Genomic DNA, 21,657 nt, shown 5'->3' with positions numbered 1-21,657 from the left:
CATATGAAGTTTGAGTTGTTTTAGTTTCTTTTTCATAGATAGATAGATAGATAGATAGATAGATAGATAGATAGATAGATAGATAGATAGGTTTTATTTCAGACTCATGGTCCACATTAAAAAGCAAACAGATAAATACAAACACAATAAAAAAACACAAAAAAAAAACCTCTATACTTTCAAGAGTCAGTCATACCAGTGTTTCCAGAACAGTGTGACTCCCTTTGGCTGATTGTTTTGTGAACTCCTGTTGATTCCAGTAAATCAGGTGGATTCTTGCACCGGATGTACCATCTATGACCAGCAGAGGGCGCACTAAGAACCAGGAACTGTAGTGGACTCAATCTGGATACAGTCGGTCTCCTTCGCTCTTATGAGCCTCGATCATCTTGTTTATTAGAGCTGCCAGGTGTTTCCACCATGGCAGACCTGTACCCGTATCCAGTTTTCATTGACTGCACCAAAACTCTGGATCAGGAGCAAAAGAAGAAAATAGAAAACTACTTCAAAATCCAGCGCAGATCAGGAGGGGGTGACTGCAGCTCAGTCACTAATATATCTGGTACAGTTTACAAAATAGCATTTAGAGATCTACAAGGTAAGACACTTATTATTGTGTTTATTTTTGTTATTATTTTTATCATTAAAGTGCATTAGTTTAGTCTCTGTTCTTTTCTCAATGGCAGAACGTTGAAATGTGAAAGTGAAAGTATGCACAGGGAAGACCCAAAATAGACTTTTCTGTTTTTTGTAATGAGTTCTGCCGCTTGAAAACTCACTTCTATACTTTGTACTATTAGTTTTAATGTATTGATAAATATGTATGTATGTAATCCATATTTATTCTTATATAAAGTGAATAAGGAAGAAAAAAAAACACCAAAAAATGCAGAATGTTAGACTGGCCCAGAGACTGAAACATCATAAAAACACAAATTAGATCTTGAGAGAAATTTCTTAGTGAATAAAAAAAATAAAAATAAAAATATGTATATATATATATATATATATATATATATATATATATATATATATATATATATATATATAAAACAAACAAGTAAACAAAACAGTTCCAGGCCTATGCAAAGCCTGTCATTCCTACCTGTTATTGTACCTACTGATCAGATATGTTCCAGGGTGTGAAATAACACTGACTCATTTTCTGTTCGAAAACTTCAGAAAATAAAAGTATATTTAATAATATTCTAAAATCACAGTTTATATATATATATATATATATATATATATATATATATATATATATATATATATATATAATGACTTCTGTTGCTTGAAAACTCACTTCTATACTTTACTATTAGTTTTAATGTTTTAAGGAATATGTATGTATGTAATCCGTATAGAGATGTAATGATGTGAAAATATAATATCACGGTTATTGTGACCAAAATTATCACAGTTATCATTATTATCATGGTATTTATACTTAGACACACACTGAAATAATGTAACCAGTTGTATTTTGGAAAAAAAAAAAAAACAAACAATACAAAAAATAATAAAATAAAATAATTGGCACAATGTACTTTTTGGTGGAAGAAACATTCAAATATTAACATTTAAACAACATACACATGTGCATTAAAGATGGATCCCTATGGATACTGTTTGACCATTTCCCAGATCAAGTTTGAGTTTTTTTAGTTTCTTTTTCATAGATAGATAGATAGATAGATAGATAGATAGATAGATAGATAGAAGCAACAAATTGAATAACGAAATGTGATAAAATCAATGAAAACTGAACAAAATAGGCAGGAAAATGAACAAAATAATTAACAAAATGAACCATGAGTTTTCAAAGTGTGGTAAGCAACACTGTTCCATATTTTTTTGTATACTTTAGTATATTTTTAGTGTATTTTTGCATATTTTTTGTATACTTTAGTTGATTTTTGCTTATTTTTAATATACTTCAGTCTGTTTTTAGTGTATTTTTGCATATTTTTTGTATACTTTAGTGTATTTTTGCATATTTATTGTATACTTTTGTATGTTTTTAGTGTATTTTTCCATATTTTTTATATATTTTAGTGTATTTTGGCATATTTTTAGTGTAGTTTAGTATATTTTTAATGTATTTTTGCATATTTTTGTATACTTTAGTGTATTTTTAGTGTAATGGTGTGAGAAATGTTTGTATTTGTCATTATTTTTAGTTTATTCTGTTCTTCTTTGACTGATTCTGATCCACTTTAGCTCATACTGGTCTAAATGTGGAACCTCGGGATGTAACAATATACACACTGAAATAATGTATCCAAGTGGAATTGTTAAAAAAAAACAAAAAAAATAATAATAATAGGCACAATGTACTTTTTGTTGGCAGAAACATTCAAATATTAACATGCAAACAATCAAATGTGCATTAAAGATGGAACCTTATGGCCATCATTTGACCATTTTCCATATGAAGTTTGAGTTGTTTTAGTTTCTTTTTCATAGATAGATAGATAGACGCAAACAAACTTAAAAAAAAAAGTTGAATATAAGCAACAAATGAACAAATTAAGAAACAAATTGGACTAAAATGCACAAACATAAGCAGCAGAATCAATGAAAAATGAACAAAAAAATGACATAAAATGAATTAAAACTGACCAAAATTGGCAAGAAAATGAATAAAAATAAATGTAAATAAGTAGCACAATGATCCAGGAAATGTGCAGTACTGTGACTTTTCAGCGTGCGGTAATCAAACACGGTTATCATGATAATTAGAATTTAAACGGTAATACTAACCTTCAGGAATTTTACCGCAGTTTATCATTATTCCGGTAATCGTTACATCCCTAGTTTGTTCAGAGGGACCAAATAAAGGCTCCAGTTTCAAAGAACTGGAATTTTCTGTCAATGATTTACTGGTTCAGGCTTTAGTGGGTTAAATGTATTTTGCCCTGGTGAAGTTATGGGCTGTTGGAATTGTATTCTGATGACGTAGCTTTATGTAAATGAATGATTGAAAGATACTTAGATACTTATACTCGCCACTTGGAAAGAAGAAATAACGTCAAAGTAATTTCCCTCTTTCTGTCTCAGCTCAACAAAGAGTACTGCAGAGAAGTGAGCATGTGTTGACGATTGGAGGATGTTCTCTGACTTTGACTGTTCGAGAAGGTCCTGAACCTCATAGATCTTCTTCTGTCACTACTTCGACCGCATCCTCCACGCCTGACTACACGACTACTCCACAGGTCAGACAACATTACATGAGCTGAGGCTTATGACGCAGGCTGTTATCATACATCTCATTTCCTCATAGAAACGTCAGATACATGCCTGGTTGCTAATAACAGTGGGTTATGACATTGACTTGAATAAGTAAAAGTCATCTCTCAATTACAAAATAATATGGATAAACTTCAGCTGCTTGTCATGTAACAATATAATACAGCTAGTTTCAACGCTGATGATCTACATTATTGATCAGCTCCAGTCACTGCAGGTGTGTGTCTTTCTTTTTCAGCAATAATTTGTATAAACTATGAGAACCATAAAGACAGTATTTATACAATAAAACTCATGCATGGACTTTTTGCACAAAATACAGATATTTCTACAGATTAAGATGAAAATTTAGAAACAAGTGGTGCCAGGCATAACAAACTCTGCCCCTCGCACATATTTGGCCCAGTTTAAGTAAATGGGAATAATTTAAAAATTCATAAAAAATGAGAACTTTTACCCACTGTTCCCAAAATATAATGACAACTATTCTGGGTCACTGACAATCTATAAACCCAATTTGGTATGAATTCTACCTATAGTTTTGGTGCTAGAGTGTTAACAAACAAACAAACTAACCCTAACCCCCTAACCCTAACCCTAACCCCAAACTCCTAACCCCTAACCATAACCTTATTAATCCTAACCCTAACCCCCTAACCTAACCCTAACCCCTAACCCCTAACCCTAACCCCCCCAACCCTAACCTAACCCTAACCCTAACACCCTAACCCTAACTAACCCGAACCCTTAACCCTAACCCTAACCCCCTAACCCACCCCCCTAACCCCTAACCCTCTAACCCTAACCCCTAACCCCCCCAACCCTAACCTAACCCTAACCCTATCCTAACCCTAACACCCTAACCCTAACTAACCCGAACCCTTAACCCTAACCCCTAACCCTAACCCCTAACCCCAACCCTCTAACCCTAACCCCTAACCCTACTAACCCTAACCCCCCCAACCCTAACCCTAACCCTAACCCTCTCCTTTGCGGGGAGTGGGTGTAATGAAAGATAAACTATAATACAGACCTCCTTCAAATAAATGCCTGGTATCTTCTGCAGTTGAGTGAAATAAAATTCCTGGATAGTGTTTGAGGAAATGTCATCACTATTTACTACTACACTTGCAACTAAAAAATGAAAAATATTTCATTTGTTGTTGTGAATCCCAGTTTTAGCCATGTATAGTACTTCCTCAAATATTAATGTGCACAAATACACCCATGCACGTTCATAATCTCATATTAATTTTATGCTATTCCACTGATTGTCACTTGATGGCAGTAAAATCTCTCTTTGGTAACAACATGAGAAATGCCAACACAGGAACAGGAACATTTGACAAATCTAGAGACAGAAAATTCAACATTTAACATAAAATAACAACAGTTATAATGTGAAAATGTTTGTTCAACATCAAAACATGCATGAGTAAACAGAAAAATTAGGCATATAGCTGCCAATTTCAATAAAATACCCCAAAAAGACAATGTGCACACGATGTAAATGATGCACAATGAAAAAAGTCACCTTTGCAAATGTTTTTAATGAAGGAAATCAACATGTTGACTATATTCAGTGCTTTTTTTTAAATTCAGTCTAAAGAAAAAACACAAGAAAAGAAACTGAAGTCATGATCGTCATTACAAACATCATAAAAGCTTACTTCTATCTTTCGATTGTTGATCTCTGTTTCATATGAGACAATCAAACACAATAACTGAGATTAAAACAAAGTGTATTCATGTCCTTTCAGCATCACTCCATCCCTGTTCCAAACCCAGCATCAAGTGGAGAACATCATGTAAAGCTTGAGCCCTACCTCATTCGCTACCTTAAGGATTGTCCTCAGGCTGGGGAAGAGTTGAGCAAAGAACTGAGCACTTTGGGCTGCCGTGCTGAGCTTTACCCAGAGGATGGGAAAGTTTGTGTGAGGTCTTTAGTTCAGCCTAGTGCATCAGAACAAGTTAAAAAGTGGGAAGATGAGGTGGACAACCTCTTTAAAAGGATTGATAAACAATATCATCGTCATTTTGAGGTAGAGCCTTCCAAAATCACCATTTTCCTTCAGTCCTGTAATGCTTGTCCTACAGCAGATGGTGTGAAGGTCTACAGTGAGGTTGGGATGGCTGTTGTGGTTGGAGAACATTCTCAGGTGAATGCCAGGTTGAAGCATATGATGGACTCACATGTCAAAGTTCGTGGGTCAAGTTTGAGTGAGAAGCACACACGTACTCGTCGACTGGGTGAAGCAAAGCTCCGCCTCCTCTGGAAAGAGATTGTGAGCAGTGTGCAGAGAGATTTTCCTGGTGTGAAGGTCACACATGGAGAAGCAGGTCAGTTAGTTCTTGAAGGATCTGCAGAGGAGATCCTAAAGGCTGGTGATTTGATAGCTGTGATAGAAAGTGTGGTGTCGGAAAGGACCGTTTCTGACATGAGCCAAAATCTTCTGGATTTATTAAGGACAGCATATGGTGGTCCAGGGAATCTAAGAGACTTCCTAGGATGTGGTGACCAGGTGGAACTAGAACTAAAGCCAAGAGATCTGTGGCTTTACTCACAATCGGCTGATAAAATTAATCAAACCCTAAAGGAACTGCAAGACAAATTCAAAGAAGTAAAGATCAATGTTCCGAACTGCTCTGATGTACCATCTGAGCTTCGGGAGAAACTCAAGTCCAAGGTAAATGAAATGAACCAAACAGGATGTAGGGTTCAGGTCCTGTTTGGCTCAGATAGTATGGTGCACCTACTGGGCCACACCAAAGAAGTCCAGGAGCTATATGAAGTTATCACACTGTTCATTTTGGACCAGGCACGCATAGAAGGCAATATTGTTCTTCCTTTCCCAGAGTTAGGACAAAAGTTACCGGAATTGCTGCAACAACATGGGTTTGACCATTCAGGTGTTACCCTCCATCTTTCATACACTTCTTCTGCAGCTATAGTGGTTCTAGAAGGTCCATCCAACAGAGTGACTCAGGTCAGAAGCAGACTGGGTCCATTTCTGGACTCTCTGCGTCATGAAAAAATCTCTATTGATATGCCAGGGGCAGTAAGATATTTTAGAAGCCCCTCTGGTAGAGATGCTCTTCTCAAAGCTAGTCGTGATTACAAGTGTGTTGTACAGCTTGAGGAAAACATAGCAGGGCTGAATTTGTCATCTTTACGTGAAGGCACAGTAGTTGCCAGTTACTCGCTTCGTGGTGGGCTCCAGGTGTTGGTGTGTCAGGGGGATATCACCAAACTGGAGGCTGATGTCCTGGTGAACGCAGCCAATGAGGATCTGGACCACTGTGGAGGTGTTGCTGCAGCTCTGAGTAAAGCCGGTGGCCCTCAGGTGCAGAAGGAGAGCAGCCGTTTGGTTCAGCAAAAAGGAAAAATTCGCACAGGTGAAGTGGTCATGACAACAGGCGGAAATCTTAAATGCAAGGCACTGCTGCATGCGATCGGGCCTGTCCAGGGTGACGTAGGCGGCAGAGAGAAGGTCTTAATAGAACAAAGTGTAAAGAAAGCTCTGGATTTAGCTGAAACAAAGAAGTTCAGATCTATAGCAATACCCTGCATCAGCTCAGGTGTGTTTGGGGTCCCAGTGAGGGACTCCGCTGAGGCTATGGTAACAGCTGTTATGAAGTTTGGCAGTCAGGGAGGGCGGAGTCTGAACAGAGTAATGCTGATCGACAACAGAGGAGAGGTGGTGAGGTCAATGCAAGACACGTGCGACCGACTTCTCCAGGGAATTAGCACGGGAAGCAGCGTTCCAAGAGATGTCGAACGAGTCCGTGTAGAGGTCATTCAAGGAACCATCGAGACCCAACAGGTGAGAATGTTGACCCTGCAGTTGTCTATATGCATTTTCTGATATATTCAACACTGTACAACTACACACAAATTAGAGGTACCGCTAAACCTTTACATGCAACTTTATACGTCTGCTCCACTACTACTCATAGATAAATATTGTACGTCATGACAGCTTAGGTAGTAAAAAGTTGACATTTTAGAGACACATGGTTGTCACACACCAATTCGATGATCTCATAGGAGACGATGCATTACTATAGAACAGAATAGGGGCAGAGCGGGTAGAGCGGGTCGTCCAATAACTGAAGGGTTGGCGGTTCGAATTCCGCTCTGTCCATGTGCTGTTGTGTCCTTGGGCAAGACACTTCACCCTCCTTGCCTCCAATGCTGCTACTCACACTGGTGTATGAATGTTTGGTGGTGGTCGGAGGGGAGGGGCCGTAGGCGCAGATTGGCAGCCATGCTTCCGTCAGTCTGCCCCAGGGCAGCTGTGGATACAACTGTAGTTTACCACCACCAGAGGGGGAATGTGAGAGTGAATGAATAATGGATCCTCTGTACGCGCTTTGAGTATGCATTCATAGAAAAGTGCTATATAAATCTAATCCATTATTATTATTATTATAGAATAGAATAGAATAGAATAGAATACATTAGAATACATTAGAATAGAAAAGGAACAGTGTTGTATAGTAACTAAGTAATAATACTGTACTCAAGTGTGTTTTAGAAGACTAAAACATACTTTACTGAGTATTTTTTATCCTGTTTACTTTCACTTTTACTTCACTACATTTCCTAACTCAATTACATACTTCTACTGTCATCCATTTTTAATGCAGTTTCATTACTAGTTACAAAAAATGAAAAGTGGTGCCAGGCACAACAAAACCCACCTGTTGCACATATTGTAGGTTATTTTGACATCGATCCAGCTGATGTCATCATGTCTATGCATATGCTGATGTCAGCATATCAATTGCCTCTATATACTGTATGTGCCAAGTTTGAAGTAAACTGAAACAAAATTGATGATTTTATAGACATTTGAAGTTTCTCCCATTCTAAGTACAGTCTACTCTCGTTAAACCGCCCGCCGTTATACCGCCATTTCCGCCTATCGCCATCCGCCAGCCCAGTTCCATGCACAAACAACACTTATACCATTGATTTCCCGACCGTTATACCGCCAGCGTGATTGCCATCGAGTACAAATAAATTTTAACAATGCACTGAAACAAACGCGCCAGACGCTGATCGCGACAAGCTACGAGAAGGTCTACGGAACGGCCACCGTTCATTTATCGCAGAACACTCAGTAGGTCAGGATGTCGGGAAGAGGACGTGGGATTAAGCCAAAGCCTCAAGATGATGGGGTGTCATTTCCCGACACGGTATAATAATGCTTAAAATGTTTCCCCACTTTAAATGATCCCTTACAACATAACAGAATCAAGATTTATTTAGAAACGCAATTAGAACGGGTTAACGGAGGCAGCATAGACATCATATAGTAAAGACATGCACATTATGGACGCAACCTGTTGTAACGCCATTTTCGCTATACCGCCAGTTTGGCCGTGAACGGAAGTTGGCGGTATAACGAGAGTAGACTGTAAATGGGAGAAAAAAAAGATTTAAAAATTCATTAAAAAGTTGAACTTTGACCTACTTTTCCCAGCATGTAATGACGTCTATTCTGGGTCACTGGCAATTCATAAACCCAGTTTGGTATGAATTCAACCAATAGATTTGCTGCTAGAGACAAATTGAATTTCGCCAATTGTAAGTAAATGGGGGAAAAAAAGATTTAAATATTTCTAAAAAATTTGAACTTTGACATACTGTTCCTAAAATATAACCACATCTATTCTGGGTCATTGGCAATCTATAACCCCAGTTTGGTATGAATTCAACCAATAGTTTTGCTGGTAGAGTGTTAACAAACAAACAAAGAAACAAACAAACTGAACCAAAAACAATACCCCTTGCCTCCCATTCGGAGGTTGGGGTAACTAAAAAAAATGTCTGATACGTCATTGGGTCTAATGTCATAACGTGCAAGTGCAAACGACGGCCCACACTCAACCTGTTGACGATCTGTTGATGTGAGCAGTAGTGTAATGTTCAAAATTCTAACGCCTTTGGTTTTTATTAACATTTACTTGTGCTTTTGCTTTCATTACTTGAGTACATTTAATTGTAGATTACTTGACATACTTAAGCACACTTGAATACTAAAGACACTTAAAGACTTTAATTTGAGTACTATTTCAGTTGGTCACTTGAACTTTTCCCAAAGTCTTTTTTTGGTAGGGTCCCTGAACTTCTACTCAACTGGTACTTTCTAGTACTTTATACAACGCTGTACAGGAACAGTGAAAATCAGTTTAGCAGCTCTGCTCTGTTTAGCAGCAGATTCTTACAAATGAAAGACAGTATACAAAAACTATCACACAAAATTTTACTGAAAAAATATATATAGAAAAATACTGACAATATATAAAGTAGTTCAAACACACATGCAGCAGTCATATTTGTGGGCTATGAGAGATGGTTGTAATAACACAGTTGTATTATTGTGTTGTCCTAGGTTGACAGCCTGGTATCCCCCATGGTTGGCCATGATCCAGTCTCTACCCGTGTAGGACAGGCTTTCTCCAATGTCGTTGGACCTCAGATGACTGGGAAGTTTCACACCGAAGCACGAGGCGGAACCCTGACTGGTGATACAGTGCTGGTCCATGGTTTGCCAGGACTCCAGTCAAAGGCAGTATTCTTCCTTAATCTCATCCAATGGGATAAAAAACAAAATGGAACTGCAGTCCAGGTAACATAGTGTTTTAGGTTCATTATGTGTGTTCATAATGTGTTTCAGTATCACTCCTACAAAGACGTGAACAACTGCCAGGGACTGTCACAGGCACACATACCCCCACAGTGGTTTTCTTTCATGGTTCGGATCTGGGCCATGGGTTGGTAGTGGTTATTTGGTGTACCTGCTAGGGATGCAAATTATCGATTAATTCTTTAATCATTAGTTGGTTGCCCTTATCGATCGATTAACGATTAATTGATAAGCGGCGATTTTCCTGTTAACCTGAATTTCTTTTTCAATACGGTCTATAAGAGTAAAAGCTAAATATTGTTTATACACTTCATGATAAAAACATGTCATATTCCTTAATGATGGATTTATTGAACCATTGGATACAGTCAGTGTTTCCTGTGGAATTCATCTGTTGATGTGGCGGTGTGTAATGGGGGGGTGCATACGCGTGCGTTTCGCCAGTGGGTGGGTGCACGCGCATGTGTTCCGTTGGGGGGGTACTCGCACGCGCACAGTACGGCCAAGGGATGCGTATTGGTTGGTAACCATGTGCGGGCGTGCGTCACTTTCCGTCCTACTTCTAATACTACGGGGGTACGGGGCGGTGCAGTCCGTGCCCCCACAGAAGTGAAAGTGAAACTTTTCGCTCATTTATCTTTTCTTCACCTCCTGAAGCTTCGCAAATTCATTACATACCTGTGGCCCGAATCAGAAGCCTGGAGGATGTTTTCAACTTCTGTCTCACTGACCGTGGACTAGACCAATCTCCAGGAAAAACACTCTGATCCGATACCGACCTTGCATTTGTGTGTATATTTAGGCGGGGGTGCACCGCTCCCACAAACAGACAGTCGGTCTGTGTTTGGCTCCATCATGTCCATAAAGACATTCTAACTCATCAACGCCATGATCTGGCTCGATGACCGGCTATCCCAGCCACGGTGTCGCAGCGCAGACAAACCGGCAGCCTTTGGACTGGTGTGGACAGGTAGACAAGGGCAAATAACCGACAATGAATAATTTAATCAAACAAATTCTTATTGACAATTAATCATCAGTCGAATTAATTGTTTGCATCCCTAATACCTGCCATGGTGTTGGTTCTCAACTGGCGGTCATAGGACGGGAGGGGAAAAAAAAATCACGAAAAATCACAGACTCATTAGCTATTAGTACAAAGGAGATGCAGCAGGTTCCCCCCATGTCGAAACAGAGGCATGACTCGCCAAACCCCCCGGGCGCAAATTTGTTTAGTTTTTGGTGTACGGCAGGTTCATCACATTATTTTTACAATAACACACCCCCCACACACACACCCCCACCCCTGGTCTCAAATTTTTCCGGGGACAGGGGGGCGTATGGTGGGCCTCAAAGAAGTTTAACAAACACTGTTTTAGAACATTTGAACCACTGTTCCTATCAGTACATGTAAATAATTCTGGTAAAATGAAGTTTTGTAGCTTTTCATGGTCATCAGATATGACCCATTTGGACATTCAGTGGCTCCAGAGTGAACATGGAAAACACTGTCATCTTCTACAACACTGATTTAACCAATGAAACCTATGTAGTTCTAATTTAGACACGTGTTTTATATTTTGCAGTAAAAGTCACTTGTTCTTCAGTTTTCTCTGTTTTTATATCATAACGTTTGAACTAAGTCTGAGTTTTTGTGAACATCTAAATGATAATTTAGTGAAATATAGGAAAATACTTGATTTTCACTGCAAAATGTTGAGGATAATATTATGATAAATGGTTGTACATCACTTAGGAAAGGTTAAATGTGGAGAAAAAAAATCACTTAGAGGTCACCATAAAGGTTTCCTTTGGTCTGTAAGGGTTTAAACCTGTAATTATTCTCATCTGTTCCAGGCTCTGAAACGGGGCATCAGTCAGATCCTGGTTTCCTGTGAGAACAAGGGCTTCAGGTCCGTGGGTTTCCCAGTGCTCGGCACCGGCGCTCTCCTCCGTTTTCCACACGTCGTGGCATCCAGGGTCCTGATGGAAGCGATCCGAGATTTTGAACAAAACCGAACAAGTACAACTCCATTCCTTGTGCGTGTCGTCGTTCACCCTAATGACAAAGACTCTAGGAAGGTAAGGCTGCTCTTAAAATCTGAGTCGCTTGTCAGGAAATCATATTTTAAGTTTCATTTGAAATTAGTTGATTCTGTAGATGTTACATATACACTTTTGGTTAGTAGAATCATATAGGACCTGCATGGTTAATATGCACACCACAGTATTTATTTACAGTAAATTAAAGTGTAGTTGCAGAAAAATGTAGACTTTTCCCATGTTATGCTGACACCACAAATAATTATTTACATTTACTGATTATCTTTGATGTGATATTAGTAAAAAAAAACAAACAAAAAAACAACAATATTTATATGTATATACAACTGGGTACATTTGACTGCATTTAGTTTTCTTATTTGTGTGTAATTGTCTTTCCAGGCTTTCCAATCTGCACAGCAAACATTTCACCTCAAAGGATTCACAAACAATGCTAACCCAGACCAAGGTTAACATCAACATTTAACAATTTAATCAAGGCTTCTGCGATAAATACTAAAAAGAAAGACCGATTTCACTGAAAGTCATATTCAATCATCTTGCTGTGTTTTTGTTGCCCTGACCTTAGCCTCCTTTTACCGCTATGTCTCTGCATCCAATGATGAGGTGACCGCCATGCTGGGCGGAGTCAAGCTGCAGATGGTCCGTGGTGATATCACACATGAGAGAACAGACGTCATTGTCAACACAACAGACTTCTCGAATAACCAGTCGGGTATGAGTTACCGGTTTTTATTGGATTTCTACTTTTAGATTCCATTCAGATACACATGCATCACTGAATGCAAATCCTTTTAGACTTGTGTTATGATTAAGAGTCTGAAAAAAATATACACAAACACTAACTCTACTGTCAAACCGCACAGGTGTGTCCCAGGCCATTCTGACGGCAGCAGGACCCACTGTCCAAGCAGAGTTAAGACAAAGTAAATAAACCACCAGTGTAACTAAAAAGAGTTTCTGTGAATTTTTGCATTACATTTACTGTGATGTTAACTTTGTGAATATTTTTGTCAGTTGGCACCCCGACAGACCGTACGTGCGTCACAGGAGCTGGGTTGCTTGGCTGCAATGAAATCTTTCACGCTAGCTTTCATTGTGATCCTCAGAAGATCAATAAGAACTGCAAAAAGATACTGAAGCACTGTGAGAGCAAAGGCTACACCTCTGTCGCCTTCCCAGCTGTCAATACAGGTGTGTAATCTGTGCACATATGTGTTTATGTGTGTGTAGCACCAAAGATGATTATGTCTTAACTCTTTAGTATCTGCAAGTACAACTGCTGCTCAGTGTAGGGTTAGGGTTATATTCTATAGATGACTGGTTCTCAACTGGTGGGTCATGACCCAAAAGTAGGCCGCAAACCCATTTTCAGTGGATCATGGGCCATTGTCTGGGCAGAAAATAATGTTAAGAAACTATGTGGATGCACCGATTGTTTCAGTTCCAATGCCGATACTGGTACCGGGGCCTTGTGTATCAGTTGATACCCGATAACGATCATTGAAATTATTCCCGTCTCTGTAGAACAGGGATGTCCAATCCTGGTCCTGGAGGGCCGGCATATTCTGCATGTTTTAGATGTTTCCCTCTTCCAGCTCACCTGACAGCCATTATCAGGCTTCTGCAGAGCTTGATGATAGGCTTATCATATAAATCAGGTGTGTTGGAGGTAGATCAGACCAGTAAAATAATAGGAATAATAATCTATACGCAGGGTGGGGTGGGGGGGGAGCATGAAAAGTTCATAGCCTGACTAAGTAGGAGTTATTGCACAGCAATAAACTTGGCATACATTAAATTCAACTTCTCCTGATACTAACTGCATGGTTTCCTTCCAGATAAACTCACATTGGATAAATAATTTGGGACTTTAAAAAGTAGTACTACAGACATTTCATGAAAATGCTTGCTTTTCACCCCTCCCTCATTCTCCCTACCTCTCTTGAATTCACCTTCCCAATTTTGCACAGTTGATAAAGCTGGAGCATCATCCCCTATAGCAACCATGTCAGCATGAATGTCCTTGGGGGCGGACCCCTTTTTCTGCAGACATTTGATAAGACCACGGTGCCACGGATGGTTCACGAAATGTCTCTGCTACTGCTTTTCAAAGTCCTAAATTATTTATCCAATGTGGGTTTATCTGAAAGGAAGCCATGCAATTAGTATCAGGAGAGGTTGAATTTAATGTATGCCAAGTGTCATTGCTGTGGAATAACTCCTTCTTAGTCAGGCTATGAACTTTTCAGCCCCCCCTCATAAGTAATAATCCAAAGGTTTGTGTTTGTTTTAGTGTGAAAAAAAGTAGAATTACTTCACGAAAATGAATAACCTGAACAACCATGTGCAACCTGAAAAATGTTTTTTTTTTAAAGTGCCATTTAACAATGTTATATCTTTGCATTATATTGTTAAATTGTAAATATAACATTGTAGGCATTATATTGTTAAAATTGCACCTATTTTTCTTGAGATACTCCAGGTTGTTCATATTTATTCAGATTATTCCCGTTTTATTGTGAAAGGACAGTTTGTAAAAGTAAACATTTTTGTGATGTCATTTTACTTCACATTAACTCTTTAAAACCTGACGTATCATCACTGACACACCCTGCACATATGCAGTTTGGATGGCTGGAACTCTTTCACCGTTTGTGTAATTGGAAAAACTCCAATGGTTTCTGAAACCTGAGACATTGCGCTTTTTAGGTTTTATCAGGTCATTACGATAATTTCACTCATGCCTGTACTAGAAACTGGAGAAGAAGCTGGTTTATTAGTATTGTAACTTGCAGTAAATGGTAAATGACTGCTACATTTTGAAAGATCTGGAAAAGACAGTGCTCTGGAAAAATGGGCAAATGGATTCACTCACCGTATATTTTCTTACCTTTTTATAGTCAAAATAAGGAAAAAAAGTCCAGGGCCATTAGTGTTTAAAGGGTTAACAGATGACATCTTTTGTTAGTAATAGCATGTCTTATATGAGTAATACAGTACAATATGCACTTGATGTAACGTAATAAGAGGTAGTTACCAGTTAGCTCTGGTCCTCGATCACTATTTTCAGACATGTAAATGACATCTGTTTTATATTCTGTCAGGAATGGGTGGCATGGATTCTGCTGCAGCGTGCAAAGCCATGCTGGACGGTATGGCATCAGCGATTATAGACCTGAATCCTAATTCTACCCTCTCTGTCATCCGTATTGTCATCCTGCAACAACCCATCTTTCAGGTTTTCAGGTCAGAACTGTGAGACAAAATGACTTAGTTGTAGTGTGGATTGTCTAATTTCATTAATTTACTACTTGAGTGTTTTCTAATATATTCCTGCAGATCAGAGCTTGAGAACCGCTTTGGACAAATGGCCCCTACTCACAACCTGGCAGGTTTGTTTTCATTTTTAAAAAACTTGATTAATGGATATAATGATAGTGTTTGACAGTCTGTTTTCTTACTGTGGCTCTAGGAGAATTATTATATTTCCAAAAATTTCATTTAATTTTCAGTCTTTCAGTTCAGTTTTTGATACAGAAATGTGTGCTTCTATGAAACTGGGTACATTTTGGTTCCTGGCACTTTGCCAGCTTTTTTAGACCCAGTAATAAAAGAGAAATTTAGACATATTTCCCCCCAGGATGTACCTAATGATGACCTCAGATAAATGCATTTTTAATAAAATACTGGGGCCAAAAATACGACCAACATTGGGACAGGAAAAGCAGCTACTCAGGTGTCAGTGCATTTGATCTGGTAAACATCTCTTGAAATGGTCTTATATACCTCTATAAATAAAGACACTGTGTTAAATTTGAGGATCCTAGTGGTTTTTCTAATCCAGACATGTGGGTTTTTCATGAATCTCAGTCTCATCCCAGGTTTTATGTGTAACCCATCGTGTCCACTTGTGTTACATACAGAACCTGCCTAGTTAAACACATAAATTGCGAATGATTTTGCAACAGTGGTCATTTTTGTGAAACACTCTGCCTTGCATAATTAGTTCGTTCCCCAAAATGTAACTGTGAGAGACTAAAGAGATATTTAAAAAAATAGTAGCGCGTAATTTTCGTGTCCTTTTGACCATGTTACATACAGATTTTTGTATTAAATATAATGTAAAATAATATCAAAATGTGTTTTATCCGAAAAATTGTTTCTCTTTTATCTCATTAAGTATTTGTTTTTAAAATAGACCCAAAATGCTTCCAAACTTGCTTCATCTAGTTTGAATTTTTAGCCCCTCTGTCCTGTTTTTGGGGATCAGTTTCATAGAAGCACCCAAATATTTTCAGAAAAACACTAGATTATATCAGGTTTTCAGAGGAATGACTGATTGTACCATTTTTTTTCCATCAAGTTCCCAAATTGTACAAATCCATTTATTCTTTTCAGTTGTCATACTTATTTATTAAGCTCCTCTCTTTTTAAATTTTTTTTAGAAAAAATTCTGAAGCATGTAAGGCGTACTTCTAAACTGTCTTCAATGCTGCCAAACATCCTTTCCTCGAAGCCACAGCCAGTGATCATAAGTGTAATCTGCTGTAGTTCTGACATCATCAGAACCATCAAAACAGCGCTGGAGGCGAACCTGCAGCAGCTGCTGGTTAAGAGAGAGGTTGATATGCGTGATTTCTCCAGACTTGATGCAATGGAACTGGCTGCAGTGCTAACAAACATCAGGATCCTCGGTATTAGCCTCCAGGAGAGGGAACGTCAAAGCGCCAATGGCAACATGGCTGCATCTGGAGCCAGAGCACGATCAGGGTCTACAGAGGTGGTCTACGTCCTGAAAGGCCTGAAAGAAGATGTTCTGAGCATCACTGAACTGGTGAACAAAGCGCTTCAAAAAGCCCTCCAGGAACAAGAAGAAGAAAATTTGTCTTTGACTGTTCAGTGGTTTATTCAGGGTCAACAGGAAAAATGGAAGGAGTTCAGCCTGCATGAAAACTACCTGTTAGAGGATGCTTATGCAATCCAGCAAGTGTCTGTAGACGTGAAGGAACCAGACGGCATGGAAGTCACAGTAAACCTGAGGACAATGGAAGCCACCAACTGGGTGACAGGCATCACATACAAAGTCAAAAGGATTCTGACTAACATAAGTAAGTCACAATTTCTAGAAATCATCCTCATTTCCCATGTTGCAATGATGGAAGGAATGTAATAGCCTTACTCAAGTAACGTACTCAAAAAAACCCAAAAAAACAAGTAGTTCCAGGCAAAACAAACCCCGCCCCTCGTATGTATTGTAGCTTATTTTTGCATCGATCCAGCTGATGTCATCATGTCTATGCATGTGCTGATGTCAACATATCAGTTGCCTCTATATATGTTCCAAATTAGAAGTAAATTAAAACAAAATTGATGTTTTTATGGACATGTGAAATTTCACCCATTATAAGTAAATGGGAGAAAAACAAAAAAGATTTTAAAAAATTTCAAAAAATGTTAACTTTGATCAAATTTTCCCAAATCCCAAAACCCCATCTATTCTTGGTCACTGCTTATCCATAAACCCAATTTGGTATGAATTCAACCAAAAGTTTTGCTGCTACAGCCATTTGAATTTTTGCTGATTATAAGTAAATGGTAAAAAAAAAAAAGATTTTAAAAATTCATTAAAAAAATTTACCTTTGACCTACTGTGCCCAAAATGTAATGAGATCTATTCTGGGTCCCTGGTAAGCAATTTTGTAGTGAATTTAACCAATAGTTTTGCTGCTAGAGTGTTAACAAAGAAACAAACCGAACCCAAAACAATACCCCTTGCCTCCCCTTCAAGGGGTGGGGTAAAAAAAACATATTTGAAGCACAGATTTTAGACACTTATTCTCAACCATATCTCAGGCATATCTTGCATTTATATTCTTAAATGCGTTTGTCTAAGAACTTTGTCTACTTTTCAGATTGACCATTTTTGTTGACTTTTACCCTGCCCCTGAAGGGGGAGGCAAGGGGTATTGTGTTTGGTTCATTTTGTTTTTTAGTTCATTAACACTTTACCAGCAAAACTATTGGTTGAATTCATACCAAATTGGGTTTATAGATTGCCAGTGACCCAGAATAGGTGTCATTGCATTTTAGGAAAAGTAGGTCAAAGTTCAAATTTTTATGATTTTTTAAAATCTTTTTTCTTCCCCCATTTACTTATAATGGGCAACATTACAAATGTCTATAAAAACATCAATTTTGTTTCAATTTTTTTTATTTTTTTATTTTTTTATTGATTTGTTTTGAATATGGATATGATACAAGCTTCCTGATTACTACTATTTGACTTCTTTGCACAACATAATATAGAAATGAAAATTCAAGGAAGCATAAAATAATGATACACTCAAAAAGAAAACAAAAAAAAGTCATATTCAAAAAGTAGTGAGAAGCGTAGCTTATTAGCTCTCACCCCTTTGTCCCCTTTGTTTCTTCAAACCTGCCACAATATCTCTTTTACAAGCATGACCTGGCCAAGAGGTCATGCAGCACACACCATACCATAATGAAAAACAGATTAAAAGATCAGTGATAACAATAAAAAAATAATCATAATAATTATGTGTTTAATATTTGGAATAAGCTGCAGTGGCTTACAGATTTCTGTAGTGTCATTGGTCAAAAAGTTCAGAACTCCTATTCAGCAGGACATGAGGACATCTGCATCCACTCATTTGTAGAAAAATCAACCCTATGATCGCTCAATATTGTCTAATCACAGGTGTTTCTATTGGAGGGTACAACATGTGACTGACAGCTGTACCCACCAATCACTGATCAGATTCTTTGAGATACGACATACATTTTTAGAATGTAGCATGCGCATTAATTTAACAGTAAATTTAATCCAAAAAACGTATTAAATAATAGTAAAACACAGATAGAACATATTTTGGTGCAGCCTCACTACTTTCGCTTTTCATACTTGGTAATACTTATATTAACCTTAGTAAGTTTTTTAATGCAGTACTTTTACTTGGATACTCTGGACTGACTTCCAGTCGTTAGTAATTGTGACGTAACATTAATTTATGACATCTTCTTCAGCCTTAGAATTGCCTGAACACTGGGACCCTATGGAGGGTGAAGACTTCAAAAAGGTGGAGCTGAATCCAAACTCTAAGGAGTACAAGGAGATAGCCCAGGGTTTCCTCAAAACGGCTAAATACAACATTCAGAAAGTGAGTAACACACTGTATACTCATGAAATACTAACGAACACCTGTAGAAGAGGTGCCTTCAGTATCTCTGTTTCTCATCTAAGATCGAACGCATCCAAAACCTCCACCTGTGGCGAGCGTTTGCCGTGTGTAGACAGCGTATACTTGCGAAGAACGGCGTGGCAGAACTAGGAGAGAAGTTGCTTTACCATGGCACATCTGCAGAATCATGCAACTGCATCGAGAGGGACAAGTTTGACAGAGGCTACGCTGGAACACATGGTATGGTCTGCAACTTCACCTCCTCCACAAGAGGATTACTGTTAGTAATTACATGGGCCAACTCAACACATCTGAGCCAATCTGACTGAATTCCTATCTATCTATCTATCTATCTATCTGTCTGTCTGTCTGTCTGTCTGTCTGTCTGTCTATTAGAGCTGCACAATTAATCGTTTAAAGATCAGGATCTCGATTCACACATGAATGCGATCTCATTTCTAAACACGGACGATTCTTAAGCACATTTTATTTCATGGCTGCGTTACAAATAAATGCCCACAAACGCAGAACCGCCTCCTCCTCCTCCCTCGGCCAATGGTAAAGTGTCTTTACAACACATGACCTGCTGCAGTTGAGTGAAGAAGGAGTGACTGACAGCGGAGGAACGTTTGCGGTAAAGAGAGTGAAATGGATGAAAACCCCAGTGGTAGTGGTGAGAGTCACCCACCTGAACTGGTGCCCAATTAAGGTTCACTTTCGGCGGTGTTAATCTCATGTCGGCCTTTTCTGTCGTCCAGATCCAAGTGTGTTTTCATTTTCACTTCTCTGACTTCTGCGCTGTTCTCCTTTTCTTTTCTTTGCTGGTGAGGATAACTCAGCCTTTAACCAAGAATCAAAAGTCTCGCCCTATACAAAAGTTGTATATTAAAAATATTCCACTGTGCCGGCTGGGAAGTTTCTTTGCGCTGCAAACTTTCACAGATCAGCCAATGTTGCTTAGCAACCAGGACCATAAGTGCAGGGAAAAGGTAAATGAACATAAACTTTCACTTCTGCGGGGGCACTGACCACACCGCCCCGTACCCCCATTGTATAAGCAGGACGGTAACCGACACATGTGCAGGTAACCGGCCTAAACCCCCTTCCCGGCTGAACTGCATGTGTGCAGCCGAGCCCCCCCACAAACACCCCCACCGACTGAAATGCACATTTTGTGAAAAAAATCATGCTAGAGAATCATGATCTCAATTCTAAGCAAAAGAATCGTGATTCACATTTTCGCCAGAATCATGCAGCCTTACTATCTATCTATCTATCTATCTATCTATCTATCTATCTATCTATCTATCTATCTATCTATCTATCTATCTATCTATCTATCTATCTATCTATCTATCTATTTATCTATCTGTCTGTATTTTCATACTGTTTTTGTTTCAGCTGGTTCAGGATTAAAGGACAAAGTGTTTGTCATTTTCAGACCTGTATTTCAGTTTGATACGTCAGACTTTATAATTCAGTCTGACTCATGTCTCATATGTTTTTCCAACAGCTGCTGCGTATGGAAAAGGCGTTTACTTTGCAGTCACTGCAGAATATTCAGCTCGTGGTTACTCCCCAGCAGACTCCACAGGTCTGAAGAGGTTGTACGCTGCCCGTGTCGTGACTGGGCGTTACACCGGTGGTAACTCTACTTTGTGTGCCCCTCCTGCTCGTGGCTCTGACCCCAGCGACCGCTTCGACAGCGTGGTTGACAACCAGCAGAGACCCAACATGTTCATCATCTTCCACGACGGCCAGGCCTACCCAGAGTACCTCATCATCTTCAAATAGGTTTAATATGACAAAGAGGTGCCTTCATACAGTCGCAGAAAAAATTATTAGACCACCCCTTGTTTTCTTCAATTTCTTGTTCATTTTAATGCCTGGTACAACTAAAGGCACATTTGTTTGGACAAATATAATGAAAACAACAAAAATATCTCGTAGTAGTTTCATTTCAGAGCTGATATCTATCCATTTTAAACATTTTCTTGATAATAACCAAAATCACTTCAGTTCTTACATCAATATCTATGACATTGTACTGACAAAAACAGTGCTTTTAGACATTCCATGTTTTCTTTTCTGTCTGTTTTAGTCACATGATACACACAGGAGTTAGTACTGGATTGCATAACCATTGTTTTTGATGACTTTTGATGGTCTAATAATTTTTTTGGCGACTGTAAATCCGAGTTACCTTAACCCTTTATAAGGCACGCATAGAATGACTCTGAAACTCAAATTTTTCAACCTCTGTGTTCTTGGAGGACCTAACAAGACTTTTATTCCTTTTGTGAAATTTCTCAAAATTCTTTGTTGTTATGAAGAAAATCAAGGTCAATGAAGTTACCATATTTGGTTCCTTACCAAAGTAAAATACAAGAAGTAAATATTAAAAATACAAGAAAATCACATGTAAGGTGAAAGGAACATATATTTTAGAACATTAGAACATCACTTTTAGATCCAGACCCCTG

At 38.5% G+C, this 21,657-nt stretch overlaps 1 protein-coding gene across 1 annotated transcript; it reads left to right on the top strand.

Moving 5' to 3' along the window:
• The first annotated feature begins 335 nt into the window (after positions 1–335).
• Positions 336–21,120, top strand: LOC115439042 (protein mono-ADP-ribosyltransferase PARP14-like). Its single transcript, XM_030162939.1, has 15 exons — positions 336–598; positions 3,064–3,218; positions 5,013–7,076; positions 9,654–9,890; positions 11,766–11,990; positions 12,354–12,420; positions 12,541–12,687; positions 12,839–12,898; positions 12,990–13,166; positions 15,080–15,221; positions 15,315–15,367; positions 16,421–17,083; positions 19,020–19,153; positions 19,237–19,414; positions 20,688–21,120. The coding sequence occupies exons 1-15, from the start codon at positions 421–423 to the stop codon at positions 20,966–20,968; spliced, it is 4,761 nt and encodes a 1,586-aa protein (XP_030018799.1). The 5' UTR covers positions 336–420; the 3' UTR covers positions 20,969–21,120.
• The last annotated feature ends 537 nt before the right edge of the window (positions 21,121–21,657 follow it).

Source organism: Sphaeramia orbicularis, chromosome 18 (assembly GCF_902148855.1).
Source record: "Sphaeramia orbicularis chromosome 18, fSphaOr1.1, whole genome shotgun sequence".
NCBI lineage: Eukaryota > Metazoa > Chordata > Actinopteri > Kurtiformes > Apogonidae > Sphaeramia > Sphaeramia orbicularis.
The sequence above is the reverse complement of the archived record's forward strand: the minus strand, read 5'-3'. Positions and strand labels throughout refer to the sequence as shown.